General features: G+C 50.9%; 2 protein-coding genes across 2 annotated transcripts; both read right to left on the reverse strand.

Moving 5' to 3' along the window:
- Positions 1–488: 488 nt before the first annotated feature.
- On the reverse strand, positions 489–7,558 carry BEST2 (bestrophin 2). Its single transcript, XM_036741481.1, has 9 exons — positions 7,407–7,558; positions 7,134–7,228; positions 2,752–2,985; positions 2,435–2,589; positions 2,180–2,257; positions 1,819–1,971; positions 1,558–1,638; positions 1,202–1,356; positions 489–909 (listed from the first exon to the last, which is right to left on the reverse strand). Exons 1-9 carry the CDS (start codon positions 7,556–7,558, stop codon positions 489–491), a joined length of 1,524 nt encoding a protein of 507 aa, XP_036597376.1.
- A 4,850-nt stretch (positions 7,559–12,408) lies between these two features.
- Positions 12,409–19,773, reverse strand: GET3 (guided entry of tail-anchored proteins factor 3, ATPase). Its single transcript, XM_036745042.1, has 7 exons — positions 19,587–19,773; positions 18,035–18,182; positions 15,476–15,624; positions 15,239–15,389; positions 14,955–15,062; positions 13,117–13,314; positions 12,409–12,967 (listed from the first exon to the last, which is right to left on the reverse strand). Exons 1-7 carry the CDS (start codon positions 19,745–19,747, stop codon positions 12,836–12,838), a joined length of 1,047 nt encoding a protein of 348 aa, XP_036600937.1. The 5' UTR covers positions 19,748–19,773; the 3' UTR covers positions 12,409–12,835.
- Positions 19,774–21,194: the final 1,421 nt, after the last annotated feature.

Raw genomic sequence — 21,194 nt, forward strand, 5'->3', positions numbered from 1 at the left:
GGTGGAAGCAGCTGGGTGGGGAGGGGAGGGAGGGAGAGATGCTCCAGGGTTGGAGTTAGGGTATTGATTAGAGTCCCACGTCCTTAGGATCCTAGGACTCAGAGATGTCAAGAACTTCACTGATAAAGAAACACCCTGAGGCTGAAGTGACTTGACTTAGGTCACAAAGGTATTCAGTAGTATGACTAGAATTCAGAGCCCGGGTGCTTCCTCTGGGTCCTGAGAGGGGGAGTTTTCGGGTGTCGCCATGGGCATGGCGTGCAGGCTTGTGAGGGGTGGCTTTTACAGCTATGGCCATTACTGGCATTGTTTTCCATCCTGTATTCTAGCGGGATGATATCTTCTGGGCAGTAGGAGCTGTACAGTGTACGTGTTGGAGTGTGGGGTGACCGTGGAAATATCTTGGTCCAATAGTCCCCTCTCTCCAGTGGCTGGTCATTAATTGGGCCAGTATTTAGTAATGCTGGTCAGTCAGTGAGCAACAAGGCTCAGGCCAAGCTCTCCTCCTCTTCTCCAATTGGGCTAGGCAGCCAGGGGGGCAACGGCGCAGGATTGGGGGTTGGGCCTCGGGCTGTGGGTACCACTACCACAGAGGGAGAGGGCTCCACAGAGGCAGGAGCAGTGGGTGGGGCAGGCTCCGTGTCAGAGGGTGGGTCCAGGAGGGGACCCGTGGCTGAGTCGTCATGGCCACAGTCTGGACAAGGACAGCCAGCTGTGGTTGAAGCCTCAGACACACAGCTATTCTTCCTCCGAAGCAAGGAGAGTCGTCGGCCCAAGATTGTGGAAGGACCAGGGCCAGAGCCACCTGCCAGTAGTCGGTGCAAGAAGTCTCCTGGTACCGAGGGGCCTTCGCCAAGGTGCCCCTCCACGCCCTCCAGTCGCTGAAACTGCATGTCCTCTTTGGCCAGCCTACAAGGACCAGGGTGTGATGTCTCAGAACAGTCCATATCTGCTTTGGCTGCTTTCTCCCCATCCAGATCTTCCACCACCCAAACCCTTCCATCTTTTCCTTAATCATACTACCCCCCCCCATTTCCCCATGAAGAATCTCAGAACTGGAAGGAGCTTAGAGGTCCCAATACTCTCATCTTACATATGGGGAACTAAGCCCTAAGAGAGGGGTGGGAATTGTTCAAGATCAGAACCAGGATTTGGATGTCCCAATTCCTAGTATACACCCCCCACCCCCATCCCAGCTCACGTAATGTCAAAGGTGGAGCCTTGGAAAGAGGGCTGGTGCATCATGAAAGCAGTGGCAGCTGTGTAGGGGGCCCGGGCATCCGCAGCATCCCAGTACAAATCCTTCTCTAACAACGGCAGGTCATCATACATTTCATCCACTGCCAGCATTGACACCTGGGGTGGGGATGATAGGATATGGCTGCAGGGTCAGGGGGGTCATTCTGCAGAGGAAAAGGATTTTCTAGGAGGGATGATCAAAGCTGTCCTGGGAGAAGTGGGGGGGGGGGTTAAGGAGAACCCTGATGAAGAGGCTTTCAGATAGAAGGGATCAGTGACCCTTGGGGAGTTAATTTTGGAGAGGGGATGGGGTCCCACCTGGAAATTCCTGTCAATCAGAAAGTTGGTTTCAAAGTCATCATCGTCCTCTCCAAATGGGTTTATGAGCTGCTCGGCCACCTACAGAGTGAAGGATGGGCACTGGAAATGAGGACTCTTCTAGAGAGGGATCTATTCAATGCCCCTGGATTCTGGCGTTTTGTCCTGACACCCTCCCTCTCACTCCCACCCCCAGCCACTTCCCTGAGGCCTTGGCCCCTCCCAAGCCTCTCCCTGTATCCTCTATCTTGTAGGTTTTACCTTGAGCCAGCCAACATAGAAGAAGAATTGAAGCAAGGTAAAGACAGGAACGCACAAGTCCATGTTATGATTCTGGTATCCCTTGGTCGGGTCCAAGAACTGGCGCCCAATAAGGCAAGCCAGGAAGAAGCTGTATACTGCGATGGTCACCACCTAGAGGCAGGGTCACCACAGAGGGGGATCTCAGCTCCGTGAGAGGGATGGGGGGCAGGCGTGCCACCAAGGGAGCACCGATGACCCTCCGAAGAGTCTTCCCATTGACCTTGGTCCTCCCCTCCAACTCTATTCTGACATTCCCAATCCCTAAGAGTCTGGTCAACATCCCAATAAGTGGGAAGGGAAACTGAGTCACAGTGGGTACCTGAGTGTAGACAAGGGGCACGCTGATCCAGTCATAATGAAACAGCATCCCACACTTGGCCCGGAACTGGTCCAGTTTCTGTGATAGAGGGCATGGAGTCAGGGAGCAGCAAAGGGGATCCCCTAAGAAGCCATGTCTAGAAAAACCTAGAGTTAATGATGGTGGGGGGTGGGGCAGGGGAAAGAGTCCCTTGGGTGAACAGCAACACCTCTCTCCCAGAATGGGGTAGGGGGATGTAGTCCCTGCTGCCCCCACCTCCATAAGCAGTTTGAAAGCGCTGCTGTCTCGGATCCGACCTTCTTTTCTGGCTTGGGCAGCAAGGTTGGCGAACCAGATACATGGTACCCAATATTTGTTGTAGGATGAATTCAGGCTCTCGTATTTTTTCCGCTCCTCACGGGTCATAAACCCTGGAAGACCAGAAGGTCATCTCCAAGCCAGGCTGCTAGGCTTCCCGTCCCCCTCTTCCTCTTCTGCAAAATGGGGAGAACACCCTCCGCCCCATCCAGAGTCAATGTCCTCCCTGTTCTCCAGTCCCCTGGAGGCCCCAGTGTCCCTAGAAAGAAGCTCACCAGCCTCCACCACATGGTCCATGGTGGGGAAGCGTTTGAAGACAGCAGTGCTGACAGATCGAAGGATGAGTACGGCAGACAGGCCCGCATACCGCATTAGGGTGCGCCGGTACAGTCGGCCCCGCTCATCCCGGCCATGTACCGAGCCGGATATTGCACACATGAGGGCATCGGGCAGAGGCATACACATGTATTGGTTCCACCATCGATTCACCACCAGTGTGACATAAAACCCTGTGTAGGTGGGAAAAATGAGATTAAAGGTCCACCAGGTCAGGGTTGGAGTGGGTTATTAGGGTATGAAGTCAAGGCTACCAGGGACAGAAGATAAATATGATATGGGGGGGGGGCGGCAGGTATTTCAAAGATTCAAGGTCTATACAGAGCTGAGGTTGGACTCTTAAAGTATCTAGGAGGATTTCTTGCTTTCCTGGACCATCCCCTTGCTGTGGCCTCTCTTTAAAACTGTGATCCTCTCCCCTTGAGTCCTTTGGTCACGTGTTCCTCTCCAAACCCCACCCAAGATCGCTCTGTTCTGTAATCTCAGGTGCGTCCTTTCACTCTCCTCTGATGCACTCTATTCTTCCTTACAAATCTTTCCTCAAGTCACCTGCCCCACCACCACTCCCCTGGCTGCCTCTCCCTGCCTCATACTTCACTAAAAAAAAAAAAAATTGCTTATCCATCTGGAGCTCTCTTCTCCCAAGCTCTCCACTTCAGATCACCAGTACACACTCATGCTTCTCTCCTCCTTTGTTCCAGTCTCAAAGGAGGAGGTGGACCTTTCCTTACAGAGGACAATGCCTCTCCTTGTATCCTTAATCCTATCCACTCCCATCCATCGGAGGGAGGGAGTTTGTCTCTTCAATCAGCTCCTCTCCCTAATTTTCAATCTCTTTATCCACTGCTTGCTCTGCTGCCTAGAAACATGCCCGGCTCTCTCCAATCTTCAAAACAAAACAAAGCCCAAAAACCTTCACTCAATCCTACCATTCTTTCAGGCTAAAGTCCTATCTCCTCCCTTTCACAACCTCCACTTTCTCTCCTCTCACTCTATTAACTCTTTACAATCCACCTTACTGCTCTCTTCTACCGTTCTCTAACCAAGGATCTTGTTAATTGCCAAGTCCAATGGCTTTTTTTCAATCCTCGTTCTCCGGCAGGCTTTGACACTGATGATCAATCTCATTTTTAACACTCTCTTCTCTCTAGGTTTTCAGGACACTCCTCTCTCCCGATTCTCCTCCTACCTATCTGATCATCTTTCTCGGTCTCCTTGGATGGATCGTCAACCAGATCATGTCTTCTCACCCTAAGTGTCCAACAGGGTTCTGCCTGGGTCCTCTTTCTTCCTCTACGCTACACCTGGCGATCTCGTAGACTTGAATGGATTTAATTATCATCTTTTGTGCTGGTGATGCTCAAATCTACCTTTCCTGTCCCGCTCTCTCTGCAGACCATCAATCTCCCATCTCCAACTGTCTTTCAGACATTTTGAAATAGATATCCAATAGCATCTTAAACTCAATATGTCCAAAATAGAACTCATTTCCTTTTCCCCTGGGCCCCCCACTCTACCGCCTTCTCTACAGGGTGTCCCTAAAGTCTGGACACATAGGTAAAAATGCATATTTTAAATATTTGGAATATTAACAGACCTTAGCCCCTTGACTTCTTTTTCTGGGGTATGCTAAAGGAGGTGTACTCAATGAAAATCACAGATGCAACACACTTGATTGTACACATAAAGAGTGAATGTGCTAAAGTTGATGGCAATGTGGAGTTACTACATCGAGTTCACGTGAATCTTGCAAAGCACATCAACCTTTGCATTGCAAATGATGGAAATCATATTGAAGATGTTATTTGTTAATATTCCAATTAAATAAAATGTTGAAAATTTCATTCATTTCATTTCTTGAAAATATGCATTTTTGCCTATGTGTTCAGACTTTAGGAACACGCTGTATTACTGTTGAGAGCAACACCATCCTCCCCATCCCCCAGGCTTGAAACCTAGGTGTCATCTTTGATTCCTGTCTCTCCATCTCACCCTATCTCCCCTCCTTCTCTCCTGATACTGCCACCACTCTGGTACAAGCCCTCATCCCCTCATATGTGGACTATTGCAAAAGCTTCCTGGTGGGTCTGCCTGCCTCAGGTTTCTTCTCAAAAAAATCAAATTGACCTTCCCAAATCTGAAGTCTGACCTTTTCACCCTTCTATTCGATAAGTTCCAGTGGCTCCCTAACACCTCCAGGATCAAATACAAAATGCTTGGTTTGGCATCCAAAGCCTTTCAGAAGCTAGCCCCCTCCTACCTTTCCAGTCTTCTTATACTTTCCTGACCATCATGTATTCTTCTATCCAGTGACACTGACTTCCTGGTTGTTCCACAAACAAGACTCCAAGCATTTCTTCTTACTGTCCCCCCATGCCTGGAATGCTCTCCCTAACCTCCATGCTTCCTTTAAATCCCAACTAAAATCTCACTTTTTACAGGAAGCCTTTCCTGACCCAATCCTAGGACCTTACCTCTCAATTACTTATCTATCCTATATAGCTTGTTTGCACATATTTGTCTGTTTGCTGACTCCCCCATTAGATTGTGAGTTCTTAAACCATTTTAACTGCCACATTCAATGATCTTTTCTCTGTCCTTATCTTTCTCAACCTCTCTCTGAAATTTGAGAATATTGACCACCCTTTCCAGAAAAGGGATCTTTTTTTATGTTTCGTATGCCTTCTTAGATTAATTTTTTTTAACTAATTGAGGAAATGCTAAATTTCAATCAGAGGTTAGTGAAAATAAAAATCTAATTTTTTTTTCCCATCTAAGTTCATGGATCCCCTGAAATCTATCCTCAGGTTAAGAGTTTCCACCTTGACTTTTCATTACACTGCTCTCTCCTGGTTCTTTTCCTACCTTTTTGGCCACTTCTGAGTCTCCTTTGTTACAGGAACATTCATGGTCTCTTATGCTTGGGTATACACTACCCAAAGCTCTGTCCTGGATCCTTTGTTTGCTCTATGCTACCTTGCTGAGCTCATCAACTGCCATCTCTACAAAAATGTCTCCTAGATCTACATAATGTAACTGTCTCTCTATTAAACTCCAGTCCCAATGTTCCATCTTGAACTTGGTAATTCCATGAAAAAAAAAAAAACAACTACTTTTCAAACCCCTAAATCCTTCTTTCTTTTTCTGTTCTGAGGACACCACCATCTTTTCTGGCATGCTGGTCCCCAAACTTAGAGGCATCTTAGATTCTTCACTATCCCTCATCTCTGATATTCAATCAGTTGTCAAATCTTATTGTTTCTGCCTCCACAATATATTTCACATCCATCTCCACGTCTCTATTTATTTATATACCTGTTGTCATAATAGGAGATCTCATCATCCTTTGTCTGACTGCAGCAGCTTCCCAATTACCAATGGTATCATGCCTCCCCTCCTCTCTAATTTATCCTCTTGCCAAATGGATATCCCTAATGGGTTCCCCCCTATCACCACCACCACATACCCCAGTGGTCCCCTCTTGCCTCTGGAATAAAATACAAATTCCTCCATTTGGCATCTAAAGTCCTTCACAATCGGTTCCAGGCTAGTTTTCCAGGTGTATTTCACTTTGCTTTCCTTCAAGCACTTTGCAGTCTAGTTAAACTGACCTATTTGTTGGGTTTTTTGTTGTTGTTTCAGACAAGATACTCCATTTCCATCTCTGAGACTTTCTGCTTGTTGTCTGCCATGCCTAGAATGCTCTCCCTGCTCGCCTTCAGCCTCTCAGAATCCCCAGCCCTCTTTATAGCTCAGCTCAGCCTAAGTGAATTCTTGATGCCTCCAGATGCTAGTGCTCTCCTCCTCACCCCCCACCATTATTTTTGTATCTACTTCATATGTTTTTTTTTCCTATTTATTTTGACGTATACATATTCCTCTCTTCCTCCAATAGAATGTAAGTTCCTTGAAGGCAGGGGTTGTTTCATTTTGGTATCTGTGCCTGGCACAGAGATAAATTCTTGTTGACTGAATGAATCTTGGGTCTGAGTTCTGAAAGGGGTTAGTTTGGGGGTTAGAGGGAAGTTCCTTGTGTCCCTAGTAGTGGCTGAGGGCTGTGAAAGGTCTAGGCTAAGGCGGGGTTCGACATAAATGAGCAGGATGAGAATGAGAGCTCCAGACTATAGAATATGAAGGTTATAAGAGAAGCCATGCCCTCTAATGGGACAGGTTGGGGGTGGGGTGGGGGGAGGTCTAGGGATTGGCTGGGTAGTAAGGGTTCTTTGAGTTCCAGTGATAGAGGGTGCCTGGGCTGAGGTGTAAAGAAAGCTGACGATTGGTCCTGAGATTGCGATTGAGATTAGAGGTAGTGAGTTCATACCTAGCACAAAAGAGACAGGGATGAGGTTGGCGTACTGGTCGCAGTACAAGACTAGTTTCTCGAAGTATGGCCTCTGATTGTCAGTCAGGATAAAGCTGGGTGGGACGGAGCAGGGAAAGTTAGAGGCAGATCTATTCCTGACCACCACCTTCCCTCTCAAGTGACCCTCTCTTGTAACCCGAGGCCCTCATCTCTCGGAGAGTTTCCATCTCCACTCCTTTCCCCCACCCTACTCCTACCCCCTACCCCACCCCTTCCAAGGCCGGGTCTCACCGGTAGATGGCGCTCAGTGCCAGGTACCCCCCGAGGAAGACCAGCACCTCTCGATAGAGTAGTTTGTAAATGCTTCCCCGCCAAAGCAGCAACAGCTTGGAGAACCCCCCGAAGCGAGCATTTGCTACGCGGGCTGTGTATGTCACTGTCATTCCGGGGGTCGGGCTGGGGCTGAGGGCCAAGAGAAGGGGCGGATGAGGGCCATTCTGCTGAAAAGGTCACTCGGGTCCCTGGACTCCTCCCTGCCTTGAGTTTCTCCTCCCTAGCACTCCCCGCCACGGTCAGGATTGCCTTCCCTGCTCTTCCTGCACCCCCCGGGTCGTTCCTAAGGGGTGTCCTGAAACCCACCTGAGCCAAGAAGGAGCAAGACAGTGCCCACCCGGCCCCGGGGCCAAGGTCTCCGTATCTCGTCCTCATTCCCTGCTCCCAGGTTTCCAACTCACAGTGAAACTGGCCTCCTGGGTGTTCCTCAAACTAGACATTCCACCTCTGGATTTCGGGCATTTTCTGCTGTCCCCCATGCTTGGAACTCTCTCCCTCACCTCCTCCTTCTCCTAATTTCCCTGTTTTTCTTCAGGTCTTAGCTAAAATCCTTCCTTCTGCAAGATGGAAGGCTCTCCTAGCCGCCCCGACCACCCTCCCCCACCCAATCTAGTGACTTCCTTCAGCGGATTTTCTCCAGTTTATCTTTTATATATCGTATTTGCACACAGCTACTTGAATACCATCTCCTTCCATTTGACTGTAAGCCATTTGAGAACAGGAGTTCTCACCCAGCTTTTCTTTGTATCCGAACGCTTAACCCAATGCCTGGCTTAATAACAGGTGCTTATTGAGTTACTAACTAGGGTCCCATCCCCAGAACTTGGACTTTCTATGCCCAGCCCCTGGCAAAAACTTCCTAGGTTACTGGGACCTATTTTCTTTTTCCATTCTTCCCACCGTCTAGGCTTTCCTGCCTTACCCCTCATTCTTCACTCCCAGGTATCCCGCCCCTTCGGTTCCCAAGCCCTATCACTCCTCCTGGGCTCCTGTTTTCAGGATATCTAGGTCCCGGTTCGGCGACCCCACCTTCTCAGTCATTCACCGATTGTCAGGAGTCGCTGAAAGGTAGTGCAGCCAGAAGAAAGTCCGGGGCAACAGAACTAGGTTTCAGAACCGACCTGCCCCAAATTCGCCTATGGAGCCAACGCGATGCCCGGGAGAGTCCGGAATTTGGTGTAGGAGGACCTGAGTTGTAATTCTGATTCTGCCACTTTTTTAACCTGCATGACATTGAGCAAATCATTTATCCTCCGTGCGACTCAGTTTTCTCTTCCTTAAAGCAAGAGGACTGGACTAGATCACTTCAAAATCCCCTTCAGTTCTCAATCAATGATCCCAGGTCGCCCTGACCCTCAATGACCGCGAGACACCCGGGTCTTATCAGCAAGAAGAGATCGCTAGTTAATATCCAAAAACTCTAGTCCGTAATTGACTAGAATGAAGCCTAACCTATAGCATACTATTCTCAAGTGAAGCGTCCAGGGATCCCCAGTTCCCATCGTCCCCCTTCCCTCCTGTTCTGAAGCCCCCGCGTCTGCACCCCAGCTCACCAGTGTTAGGAACAAGAGCAGCAGAGACCTGGGCTAGGAGACAGAAGAGCAGGAGGGACAGGGGCTGTGCCCCAGGCTGGGCGCTGGGGAGTGTGAGGGGGGCTCCTCCCTGTACCACCGGCCCCGCCCTTCCCCGCCCCTTGGCTACTGGGGGAGGGGAAGGGCACACACACACACACACACATTCTCATCCACCCATCAAGGATACTACCTTCCTCCCCTTTTCTCTCCCTCCCCCCACCCCCCAACCCTGCTGTTCCAGGGCTCGGACCCTCGGTAACCCCTTCCATCTGTCCCTCCTGGTTGTGACGTCACTAGAAATCTTTACTTTTGGCATTCCTTTGCAGACGCCTCCTAGTCTTCGTCCCCCCTTCCCCCCCGACCAGCCCTCACCCTAGTCCATCCTCGGCGCCTAGTTTGCAACTAAGTTCTAAGGGGTGGTGCGGGAGGCAATTCCTGGGCAGACCCCGACTTGTGTCCCAGCTGCTGCAGGAGCCCTGGAAATAATTAGCTCCGTCCCCTCTTGCTCCCCTCTCTCCTTCTTGGATCAGGTCACCCAAGGAGAGGAAGGGGCTGAAGCTGGGCTCGCAGTTACCCGCCGCGTTCCAGTGCCCACCCACATGCTGACACAGAAATTCACATAATGCCGTAGGTAACTGCGCTCGCGTGCGTACACACACACCCACAATTTTACAGTCACACACAAAAAACAGACACTGCGTCGAGCTCCCACCCTGGAGCCGGGGCAGTTTGTTCATGTCCTGAGTGAAACGGAGCTATGCTTTACCATTAGTCTCTCCTCCCCACTAATCTAGTTCTTAATCAGCCCCCCCCCCCCCACGATCCCTTGGTTTTTCCATCAATAACCATGGGTGGGAAACAATTGTTTCCAGGTACTCTGGGCGAGAGGTGGCAGGAATTTCAGGATAGTCTATGTACTAAGGCACACAGTGAACAAACAAGACGTACTGGATAGCCAGCTTCGAAGCCTTGAAGACTCAGGTTCAAGTCCCATCCGTGTCTGAGCCGCACTAGTTGTAGGACCTTAGGCAAGTCACAACCTCACAGCTCGAGGCAAAACAGAATTTAAGTTACAGATAAGGTACCGACCCACATTAGGAGAGATGGTTTTCTCACCGGGAAGCTCCTCGTACCGATGAAACCTCAAGACCCATCCCTGTCCTTATCCTAACAATGAGATCACAGAAGGGCAGCCTAGCTGGCAGGATGGCATCATGCACATCTCCTCCCTCAGGTGAGCCGAGCTAGGGTTCATCTTTGGGCCAGGGGGGACGAGACGTCCTGTTCTGGAGTCAGGGTGTGCTGTCCTATCTTGGAATTACTAGGGTGTGCGTGTGTGAGGGGGAAGGCACCGCCCATGACATGTGGTGGGGGGCAATTGAGAAACCAGAATGAGCCACCTAGTGCTCCTTATAAAGTGGCTTGTGCACCCGCAAGGAGCAGACTGCTCCATAAACGCTTCATACTCCCACTATCCAGCTGCTGCAGAGTTCTTGGGGTGGAGCACTACTGGGTGGGGGTGTGTGGCTTAGATGCTCCACCAGCTGCACTTCGGGGCATAAAGGAGGGAGGAGCCCTTTAAGAAAGACCCTTCCCCCTTCTCCCCACCTGGGCTGACCAACTAGCCGAGCATCGGTCTCCCCTGCTGCCGCAGACAGAGTGTTCCAGACAGTAGCACAGATCCCCTCTTTTGCCTCCCCACCCCCTATTCAAAACTGTCAAAACTGCTAGGTTGTCCGAGGTCTATCACAAGGTCTTGTGTCCACTGTCAAAAACCTTCTCTTGGCCTGTTTCTGTTAAATGAAGATAAAAGGCTTGCCAAAGAATCACACACAATGTACATAACTTTATAAGGTACTATACCCTGGTTAGACTCTACATCCTCTTCCACCTATACCACTCATCACTGGGGCCCAGTAGGCTAATGAAAACGCCACAGCAAAGGTGCACCAGCTGACATGTTTCTTCCACTAGGGATTCCTGGACTTCTGGGTTCTGGGTGTTTTACCCTCCCAGCCCCCCACCCCAGGTGGGAATTCTGCAGGTAGTCTGATGGCACAAGCCCAGGCTGTTTGGGGTCCTTCTCCCATTGATTCCTCTGCCTAGCCTTATTTCCGGACTTCCTAAGGTTGAGCCTCCTAGAGGCTGCTCTCCTTCTTTGAGGGGTAGGACCCTGCAAGGACTAGACTGGTCTTCGGTCATAGAGGACTCTTTCCTTTTCTCTGAGATTGGGACATCAAACCTGTCTCCAGCAGTGTTCTGCCCTGGAGCATTGGCTGCTCAGCTCAGGTGTAGACAAATAGCTGGGTAGGTACATCTCCAGACTTGGGTTTCAAGGTGGAGGGGGGTGAAGGGCATACCACAGCTGCTAATCCCCTGGCTGAGACCAGGGCCCAATCTCCCCTTCCAAGAAAGGTGGGGCCAGCCCTCACCTCAGGCGGCTGTTAATTCCCTAACCAAACAGCTGGCACTGCCTGGCCCCCAGCAGGGCCAGCTAATCCTGCTCCTGTGTCCTGTGGTGCTCAGCTATCCCTGTACTTATAGCATAGGGAAATGGCCACCCCATTCCCATGCCCCCTGACCCTTTTCATGTTCAGGCTGGAAGGAGGGAGAGGAAGAGGGAGAGAGGGAGGGGGAGGGAGAGGGAGAGAGAGAGAATGAGAACGTATGGGGTGAGGCTTGGGGGGGGGCATCAAAAACTAGTTGGTTCCTAGCCAAAGGTGCTGAAGGAAAGGGGAGGGGTTCCCTGTTCTTCTGATTTTCGATTCCCAGGGACAAGGCAGGTCCTATGCCAGGGAGGGGCTGGGAACACTGTAGCTGCCCTGCCCAGCTAAGGGGCTGAGGCCCAGTTTTTCCCACTGTCACCTGTCTGTCCCTTTCCATTCCCACAGTTACCACCCCTTTTTTCTTCTCATCTTGAACTTCTTCAGCAACCAACAGTTTCTCCCCATCTCTATTGCTGAGCCCACCTGTCCTCCACAGGCCTTCCAGCACTGTCACTTTTAAAAGAGGGGTCTTAGGATTCACAACGTGCTTTCTTCACAAGAACCTTTCTCGGGTATTGTTGGGAGAGGGAGCATAGTGGGTTGATGGCTAAGAGTGGCTGGCTTGGGTTCAAATTCTGCCATTCAGCCTCTCAGACTGTAAGATTTGTGTAATGTCACAGGGGTGCCAGGAATCAGATGATGTCTGTAAAGTGCCCAGTTTACAAATGAGGAAACATAAGCTTAAGGTGACTGCTCCCCATTCACACAGCCAGCAGATAGATTTGGGCCTGCTCCTCCACTTCATTCTCCACAGTGAGACAGCCTCCAGTAATGTATCCATTTACCCGTTCTTCTGTCTTTCCCACCTCCTCCCATCCCAACCAAGCAGCCCAGCCATGGTTATTAGAGATCATATTTATTGGGGATGAGGGAGAGAAGTTATTGGACTGGAGGGGGGGCAAGGAGGGAACATGGTCACCCAGAGTCAGTGACTGGGTGCCAGGTAGCAGGGTCATGAGGGGACAGATAGCAGCCTGGAACCCCTGACACAGAGGCAGGCTGCAGGGCACAGCCTTACTGAATTTGTATTTCTCCCACTCCCACCCCCCCACCTGGCCCTACTCAGCTCAGCTCCCTGCCCCTTGGGAGAAAGAAATAAATACCTTCCTTTCCTTGCCCCCACCCTCCTTTCCTCCCCCAAACCAGCAACTTTCCCTATGGGGCATCAGGAACATCTGTGCAAACTGCCCTAGGGGCAGAGGAGAGTTCCAGGGAAATGCATGGCAGGAGGAGCCAGGGCCAAGGGTGGGCAAGCGGTCTTTCTGGGCTATTGAGCGCTGGGTGGTTTGTAGGGCTCCAACAGGAGGCTGGAGAAGGTGTTGACCTTGTCAGCCCCTCGAACTTCATGGGGCAGCAGCGGCAGCTTCACAATGTGGAAGTCTTCGTAGAGGTCCTCCATCTGAGGGGGCCACATGGCGAGGTCAGAGCTCAACCCTGGGGAGGTCAGGGGTCAGCCCCCGGGTAAGTGAGGGTGGCGAAGGGCAGGGGGAGGGGGGTCCCAGGTCAGTGACTGGGATCGGAGTGGGAGGGGCATTTGGGCAGACCCACCTGGTCGAGGTATTTGGACTGTATCTTGTGCCGGGCCTCGCACATCTTGCAGGGCTTCTCAGGCTCGGGGAACACCAGCTGGTTGACGATTATGTTGTGGGTGTCTATTTTGCACTTGGCCAGCTCCTGGATTAGCCTTTCAGTCTCATACAGGGACAGGAACTCAGCAATGCAGACACAAATGAAGGTTGTCTGTTCCTGGGGTTGGGGTGGGGAGGAGAAAAACAAACAAAATCTGTTATTTCCACAATAGGGACCCCTGAACATTTTTTTTTTTAATAATAAATTTCTTTATTTATTTTTAGTTTACCACGCACGGTTCTACATAGTTTTGAGTTCCAGTTTTTCTCCCCTCCCTCCCCCCTCCCTCCCCAAGACGGCATGAAGTCTCATATAACTGTCATGTATAACTTCACATTGAATTAATTTATGCACTAGTAAAGTCGTGGAGAAGAATTTTGACCAATGGAATGAATCATGAGAAAGAAGAAACAGAACCAAAAAAAAAAAAAACAAAAAAAAAAACCCCAAAAACAAAAACAAAAGAGAAGCAGAAAAGGCGAGCATGTAGTGTGCCTCAGTTTGTATTCAAACTTCGCAGTTCTTTGTCTCGATGAAGATAGCATTCTCCATCGTGAGTCCCCTGGAGTTGTCCTTGCCCCTTAGGTTGCTGAGAAAAGCACAGTTTGTACCCCTGAACATTTTTGTGGTTTTTTTTCTAGGATCCAAATTTTACACAACACAGACAGACATACACATATATCTTCCCCCCAATTATGTGTAAAAACAAATTTAAACATTTGATTTTTGAAATTTTGAGTTGCAAATTCTCCCACCTTTCCTCCCCTCCCCCCTCCTCAGGGATTCCTGAACTTAAAGACTTTTCAAACTTCCCAAGACCTAGCCCAGTATTCTGCACACAGTAAATGCTTAGATGAGGAAAGGGACAGGGACTTCGGCTGGGACTTCATGGCTATATGGAAATCCTTCTGCCAATGCAGGCTGGCCCTTAAGTTCAGGAGTGAAGAATAAAGATTAATATGCGATTAGAGATGGATAGGCCCATGGAGAGCATCTAGTCAGATAACCATAGATTCAGGGCCGGACATATTGGCATCACCTACTCCAAGCCTCTCACTGAACAGATGGGGACAAAGAAGTGACTGGCCCTCGACCACACAGTGGTTGGGAAGAGCCAGGACTAGACCACAGCCTCCAAACTCAATCCAGTGCCTCTTTAATAACAGGCTGCCTAGTCAGCCCCGAAGGCCTTCCTTTTTCATCTCAATCTTTATCTTCCTTCAGGACCAACTCAGGGGCTGCTTCTTCCATGAGGCTTTCACTAAGCCAATAATTGAAAGAATTTCTCCCTCCTCAAATTTTTCTAGAAGACTTTGGACCCACTGTGTTTATGCACACGTCGAGTCCCCTTCATTATTAGACTGTACACAGTTTGAGGGCAGGGGCAGTGTCATTTCTCAACTTTGTCTAGCACCTAGCACAGTAAATGCTTAATAAGCCATTTGCTGAACTGAACAGATCACAGGCGGAGACAAGAGACCCAGCCCTTCGGGGGGCTTAGAGACCAGCTGGGAAAACATGTTCATTTTAGAGATGAGGAAGTGGAGGGCCAGGGACCTGGTCAAGGTCACCCAGGTACTAAGGAGAAGAAGCAGGGCTGGAATCTGGGTCCTTGGACTCCAGAACCCAGGATCTTTCCTTTGGATCCTGCTGCCTCCCTTGATCAGATCTAAGTCAGAAGCATTTCATAGCGACTGCCAAGTACTGCTAAAGGTATCTCAGTGCTTCTCTGGGGTTCAGGCCTCCGCCTTCCTTACCGGATCCTTGAACTGCTCACTGACTGACCGGATGACAGGCAGGGTTTCCTCAAGCTTGGAGGCCAGCTGGTCAGCATTCATGTCACCCAGGCCCAGCATGTTGCACATCTAGGGCAACATGGGGGGAAGAGAGGTCACTGCCACCCAGCCACCTCTCCAGGCCCACTACTGGCCTTCCACCCGCCTCTCCCCACACCAACCCTGCACCAGTCCTGAAGCTAGCCATCCATTCCACCCCCACCCCAGCCACCCCCCCCTCCACCCAAGATGAGTCCCCTTCCTGCCTGTGAGATGAAGGGGCTGATTTGGTTCTTGATCTGCATGAGGCGGCCCAGGCCCCGTTCAACAATGGTCGGGAAATTGAGCAACCGAAGCGTGTGACCAGTGGGGGCCGTGTCAAACACAACGACTGAGAAGTTCATCCCTTTCACCAGCCTGGTGGAGAGGAGCCAGGGAGAGCCAGGTAAGGCAGAGCCAGCCAGTGCTGTGCTGGTCCCCATCAGGTTGGCCCCAAAGCTTACCTCATGACCTCAGCATAGCTCATGGCCTCGTCAATGCCAGGGAAGGCGCTCATGGCCTCCTGCATCATTTTCTTGCCCATGCTCAACATATTGTCCTCCTCAAAGAACTCATCAGGAAGCTCTGCCACGCCCAGGCTGGGGTCAATCTCCTGCAGAAGACACAGGGAAGAATAAAAAAAAGCTTTTGTTTAGTTAGCATTTGACACACATTATCGCACTGGGTTCTCGCTGGGGCAACAGCACTAGCACAGAGTCTGGAGTCAAAGGGCTGGCCTTCCAATTCTGGCTCCACCTGCCCCTGCTGCTGTGGACGTCACCTCATGGGACAAGTCACTGCTATGGCCCTGTTGGTCCTCCTCTGAAGACTAAATAACCACTGAGGTCCCAACCAGTTTTAGAGCTAGGATCCTGTCAAGAACCCTCTGAGGAAGATACTACTATCCCATTTTAGAGGCGCAGACAGTGAGACTCAAAGAGGAAGTGACTGGCCTCAGGTCACCCAGATAGAGCATGTCCCCTGCCTCCCAAGCCAACAGGTCCTCTTCTGTATGGTAAAGCCTGCCCAGGCCCAGGATAGAGGAGCCAGGGACACGGGAAAACCACTCCAGGGCAGGAAGCCAGGGAACTGGACATGGCCCTCTACTCCCTATCTTAGCTAGGAGAAGATAAGGCACTAAGGTTGAAATAGGCCTTTTGAAAAAGAGAAGGGAAGGGCTGGGGCAGGAGTGTCAAACATGGCATGTGGCCCACAACATTCCCAGGTGTGGCCTGAACCAGAACGAAAAGTAATTTAGAAATATTTAACAAAATAAAAAATACAATAAAACGCAGACAATATTATATTTTAAAACTAAGTTAACATGCAGCCCACAGGGATCCTTATGTACAGATCAGTGGCTGCTTTTCTATTTGAATTAGACACCAGTGAGGCAGCATGGAGCTGGCTCAAAGTCCACACTATATGGCCCAAACTTGGCTTTTCCAGTGACAGGAAGGAGTTGGGGACTGAAGCCTCTTCATACAAGAAAGGGCTCCTGAGGGTCTGAAGTAGATGCTTAAAGTGCAGGTGAGGGTAGAAATAGATATGACAGAGGGAGTCTATGACCCAGACATCAGTCTGTGGAATCAGAACTATCAGGTGGGCAGGGCAGATATCAGCCTAGGGAGGTGGGCTATCAGGTGGGGGTAGGGTGGGGTGGGGAGCTGGGAATGGGTGTAGTAGAAATGGAGCCTGGACATCCAGATGGGGGAGGGGCAGAAGCACAGATATTGGGATAAAGGAGGGGGCTGGATTAAATTATCTCTCTGGTCCCTTCCAACTCAGAAAGTTTAAATATTCTGGCTTATCATTTACCACTTGTGCGACCTTAAACAAGTCACTAAACATTTCAATTCCTCAATATGAAAAACGGAGCTAACAATCCCTGCTCTGCGTCCATCCCTGGATAGGAACACTGGATCTAGAGCTGGCTACCTGCCCTGGAGCTCTGGCTCTGTTATTTGAGCATGATCTTAGTCATCATAAATCATTCTAACCTCAGTTTCCCTATCTGCAAAATGAAAGTGTTTGATTCGGAAGTCCCTTCCAGGTCAAAAACCGTCAATTCTGTCCCATGGAAGCCATGGGACAGGTCTCTCTTCCTGATCTGCAGTCTCCTGGTGCTGGCATCATGAAACAAGACGGCTAGACAGAGAAGCCACCTTCCTGCCTCAGGAAGCCTAGAGTCCAGTCCAAAGCAGGTGAGGAGAGAGGAAGGGCTGATCTGGGCCCCTGGGCCTCACCTCCCAAGAGCTTCAACATGGGCAGTGAGCTCATTCAGTACTAGGAGCCCTGGGAGAGAGGCTCGGCAGGGCATAGGGGAGATGAAGACACCAAAGCCCAAGAAAAGAAGTGTCCTAGGGTCCTAAGCAGAGGAAGCCAACAGGTCTGGCCTCCAGATTCCCAGACCAAAGGGGAATCTATGCAGGGTGGGGGCACTACAGTCTTTTAAGCAGGGAATAGATGTGATCAGGACTTGTTTGGGGAAGGTCAATCTGGCAGTTTTGTGCTCAATAGGCTAGGGAAGGGAGAAACCAGTCAGGATGCTACTGCAGTAGCACAGGAAGGATACTGAGGGCCTTTAGGGATGAGGGCCTCAGGTAAGGTGCTGGCTACATAAGGAAAGGTCATTTCAGGACAAAGAATCAACAGTGGAAGGTGATATTGGAGAATCAGAGAATACAGGGAGGATTCTGATCTGGCAGTAGGAGAGCTGATTTATTTTGGGAGACAGCGGTCAGCTTGGTTTTAGAACACCTGAGTTCCTATTCTTTTGCCCCCACGGGGCTCTGCTCTCCCCTTTCCTCCCCCCTCGCAAGTCAGCACCAGGACAAGCCGCATTTTCTCATTTAAGTCACAGAATGTCAGGGCTGTGAGTGCTCAGAAAACATCTAGTCAAGTCCTCTGTCTTCATTATAGGGACCTGAGGGAGGAAGGGTCACACAGACACTCCATGGCACAGAGGGGAATCAGACACCAAAAGCCTTTCACAGCAACCCCAAGGACTCTCCAGCACTCACCATAGCAAAGAGGTTGTCATAGCCCTTCACTTTGGTGGGGACTTTGGAGAACTTCTGGTCAAAGGCATCAGAGATGTTGTGGGCTGGGTCCGTGGAGATGATGAGGACGCTTTCTCTCCCTTTGGACAGCTGTACTGCTAGGCTGCAGCTGGGCAGAGTGAGAGCCAGGGGTGCCAGCTGGAGCGGGCAGGAGGAGCAGAGCTCCACCCCTCTCCCAGCCCTGGTCCCAAACAGGCTAGAGAAGAGGCTCCAGAGGGAAAGTCAAAGATTTGGAGAGTACTTGGAGGCCTACAAGTGCCAAGGTATGTAGGAGGGGAGATATGTGGAACCCAGAGGAAAGGAAAAACAGATCCTACCTCAAGGTATCTATTTGAGCCCAAAAAAGGGCGTGTGGCTCTGGGAAGCATGTGGGACTCAGAGCAAAAGAGCCAGGGAATAGAATACACGGAACTCAAGGAAAGGATGTACGGCACCCAGAGGGCAGGAGTACAGATCCTCCAGAGAGGAGAAAGTGTGACTCCAGGAGAAAGAATATGAGATCTGGAGAAAGTGCATAAGGGAGGGATGGGAAAGAGGCTATTTTTCTCATGCATATATACACATGTATGATTCCTGGAAATGAAGCATGGCCCTGGAAAAAAAAAGCATGTGGGACCAAAAGCAAAAGAGTTATGCTTAGGAAAGGTTATGCGGGCCTCGGGGAAGGAAGGTGAGACACCCAGAGGGAGAAGATGTGTGGGGCTTGGGAGGACCCAGTGAGAGGAAGTACAGAACCCCAAGGCAGGGAATGCTGGTCTCCAGGAGAGAGTGCTCAGGACCCTGAGGGAGAGCAAGTTGGGCCCTAGCAGAGAGTTCAGAGGACCCTGAGAGGGAGGGTACTGAGGACCTGAAGAGAGCATGCTGGGTCCCAGAAGAGGGTGCCCAGGACCCCGAGGGGGAGGGCTTGCTGGTACATAGGTGACGGTGCTGAGGTCCTGAGGAGGACAGCATGCTGGGTCCCAGAAGAGGGTGCACAGGACCCCGAGGAGGGCTTGCTGGTATACAGGTGAGGTTGCTGAGGACCTGAAGGGGACAGCATGCTGGGTCCCAGGAGAGGGTGCCCAGGACCCCGAGGGGGAGAGCGTGCTGGTCCCCGGGAGAGGAACTGTGGCCTCTGGAGTGAGGATGCTTGGGACGCAGAGCGAAGTTCCACTCTGGGGCTGTCAGTCGGGGAACGGGGAACGCAGGAGCCTCGGGCTGCGCCATAACTCGGGAGGGAAGCTGGACTCGGGCCAGAGGCCAGCTGGGTGCTCCACTCCAGCTCCCCGCCCCCTTTCTTCTTTTTCCCGGGAACTAGTCCTAGCACTCTGCGAGGCCCCCCACCCCCGGGGGGAGGGAGTGGTACGACCCATTCATTCGTGACCTCCCTCCTCCCACCACGGGTTAGTATGAAGTCTACCCTTTCCCACCACCTGCCGCTTCCCCTGTCCCCCGATCGCGGTGGTACAGCCCACCGGTCCCCATCCCCGTGGTCCCATCCCCTACCGCAACGGTACTTCCCACCCGCCCCCACCTGCAAGTGGTCTTGCCCACGCCGCCCTTGCCCCCGACGAAGATCCACTTGAGGCTGCGCTGCTCGATAATGTTGCTGAGTGTAGGCTCCAAGGGCTCCACATCGGGCGCATCCTCGAACTCCTCTGACTCCAGCCCCCACCCGGCCACCCCAGCCGCCATCTTGGAACCGGCTCACGTGACCCGACGGCTGCACAAACTACGGGCGTCCTCTTCGGAGTGGGGGGATTATTGATGGAGCGTTGTTGTTGCGATGTCGCCTTCCGGAAAGAAAGGATGATAATGCCCGAGGGATGGATTTAGTAAATTGTCAAAATGCAAAACTAGATTTAAGATTACGTGCCCTCCCCTTGTGCGTGGAAGGGTCTTCGGTCGGGTCGTCTCCTCCCCCTGGCTTTTCCCGACAATGGTACTAGCCATCACGGCCCTCCTTGGCGGATTGGAGCCTATGTCCAGAGTCTCCCTTTTGATTGGCTGGGACCACCGAACGTTCCTCCTCCAACTGCCAACAGCCTACTTTAGAAGCCAACCTCGCCTTAGCAACCAGAAAACTCATCCACGCCGCTACCGGTGGGGGCGGGCCGCTGGCTTCCTTCTCCTCAGCCTATAGGCTAAGTCCATCAGGAGAAGGCATCTTGGCTCACCTCTCCCTCTCCTGATTGGCTACTCTCCTTGAGGACTCTGTTCTATTGAAAAGTACACGTTCCAGGAGCAAAGGTCATTGCTGAACCTTAACTCTGCGCGTTGGTGAAAACAGATTTCTTTTTTGTGTTACTTTCGGGGAACAGCATGGCAGACATAGAGACCTTTGGGTCCAATCCCCACATGGACATATTGGAGAAAGAGGTGAAGAGAGACTTGTCTAAGCTCACGCGGGTAGTTAGTAGTGGAGCACGAGACTGGAACCCAGGCCCTCCACCTCCAAGCGCTGGTGTCTCCCTCCTCCAGCTCCACCCTTCTCAGAAGGCGACTCCCCTGTGAGGAACCTAGGGCAAGTACTCGACTTATTTTACAGAGGAGGAAAACTGATTTTCCAAAGATCATGCGGCAACTAAATGGTAAAGCCTGGACTCCCTGAAAGAGCCACCTCCCCAGGGCGACCACGCCAGCGCCCGACCTGTTCAGGGAATAATTACCTCCACCACGTGCCACCCAGACCATCCTCTGTGCGGATGCTAAATTCATAGTCCCAAGAGCCCATCGATCCTGCTCAGAAAGCTTCAGTAGCTCCCTATTATTCCCAATTACTCAGTCGAGAAGCACCTACTGTGTGCCAAGACTGGGCACTGGGAATGCAAAGACAGATGTTAAGTAGTCGTTGCCTCCAAGATCCTTGCATTTTATTAGGGAAGGTAATTTGTGTGTCTGTGTGTATTAAATAAGTAGTGTTAAATATGTGTGTATATAGATTAAAATATACATGTATATATCTATATGGGGGTGTGTGTGTGTATATGTACATGTATGTCTTTTCCTCTAAAAGCTCAGGTCATAGGACACATTCCTGAGAATATGTACAATATATAAAGAACGTGTGTGTGTGTGTGTGTACACACACACACACACACATATACATATATTTTTATTTGTTGCTCAGTCTTTTCAACCA

The sequence above is a fragment of the Trichosurus vulpecula genome, chromosome 1, assembly GCF_011100635.1.
Source record: "Trichosurus vulpecula isolate mTriVul1 chromosome 1, mTriVul1.pri, whole genome shotgun sequence".
Taxonomy (NCBI): domain Eukaryota; kingdom Metazoa; phylum Chordata; class Mammalia; order Diprotodontia; family Phalangeridae; genus Trichosurus; species Trichosurus vulpecula.

Bases quoted from the DNA above. Each gene is read 5' to 3' on its own strand.
- BEST2 (XM_036741481.1), bottom strand. From the start codon at position 7,558: ATGACAGTGACATACACAGCCCGCGTAGCAAATGCTCGCTTCGGGGGG. The intron at 2,590-2,751 runs GTGAGCTTCTTT...CTGGTCTTCCAG, and splicing joins GGACCATGTGGTGGAGGCTG to GGTTTATGACCCGTGAGGAG. The intron at 1,357-1,557 runs GTGGGACCCCAT...TCCCCACCCCAG, and splicing joins TGATTGACAGGAATTTCCAG to GTGTCAATGCTGGCAGTGGA.
- GET3 (XM_036745042.1), bottom strand. From the start codon at position 19,747: ATGGCGGCTGGGGTGGCCGGGTGGGGGCTGGAGTCAGAGGAGTTCGAG. The intron at 18,183-19,586 runs GTGGGGGCGGGT...CACTCTGCCCAG, and splicing joins GTGGGCAAGACCACTTGCAG to CTGCAGCCTAGCAGTACAGC. The intron at 13,315-14,954 runs GTAAGGAAGGCG...CCCCAACCCCAG, and splicing joins GTGAGCAGTTCAAGGATCCG to GAACAGACAACCTTCATTTG.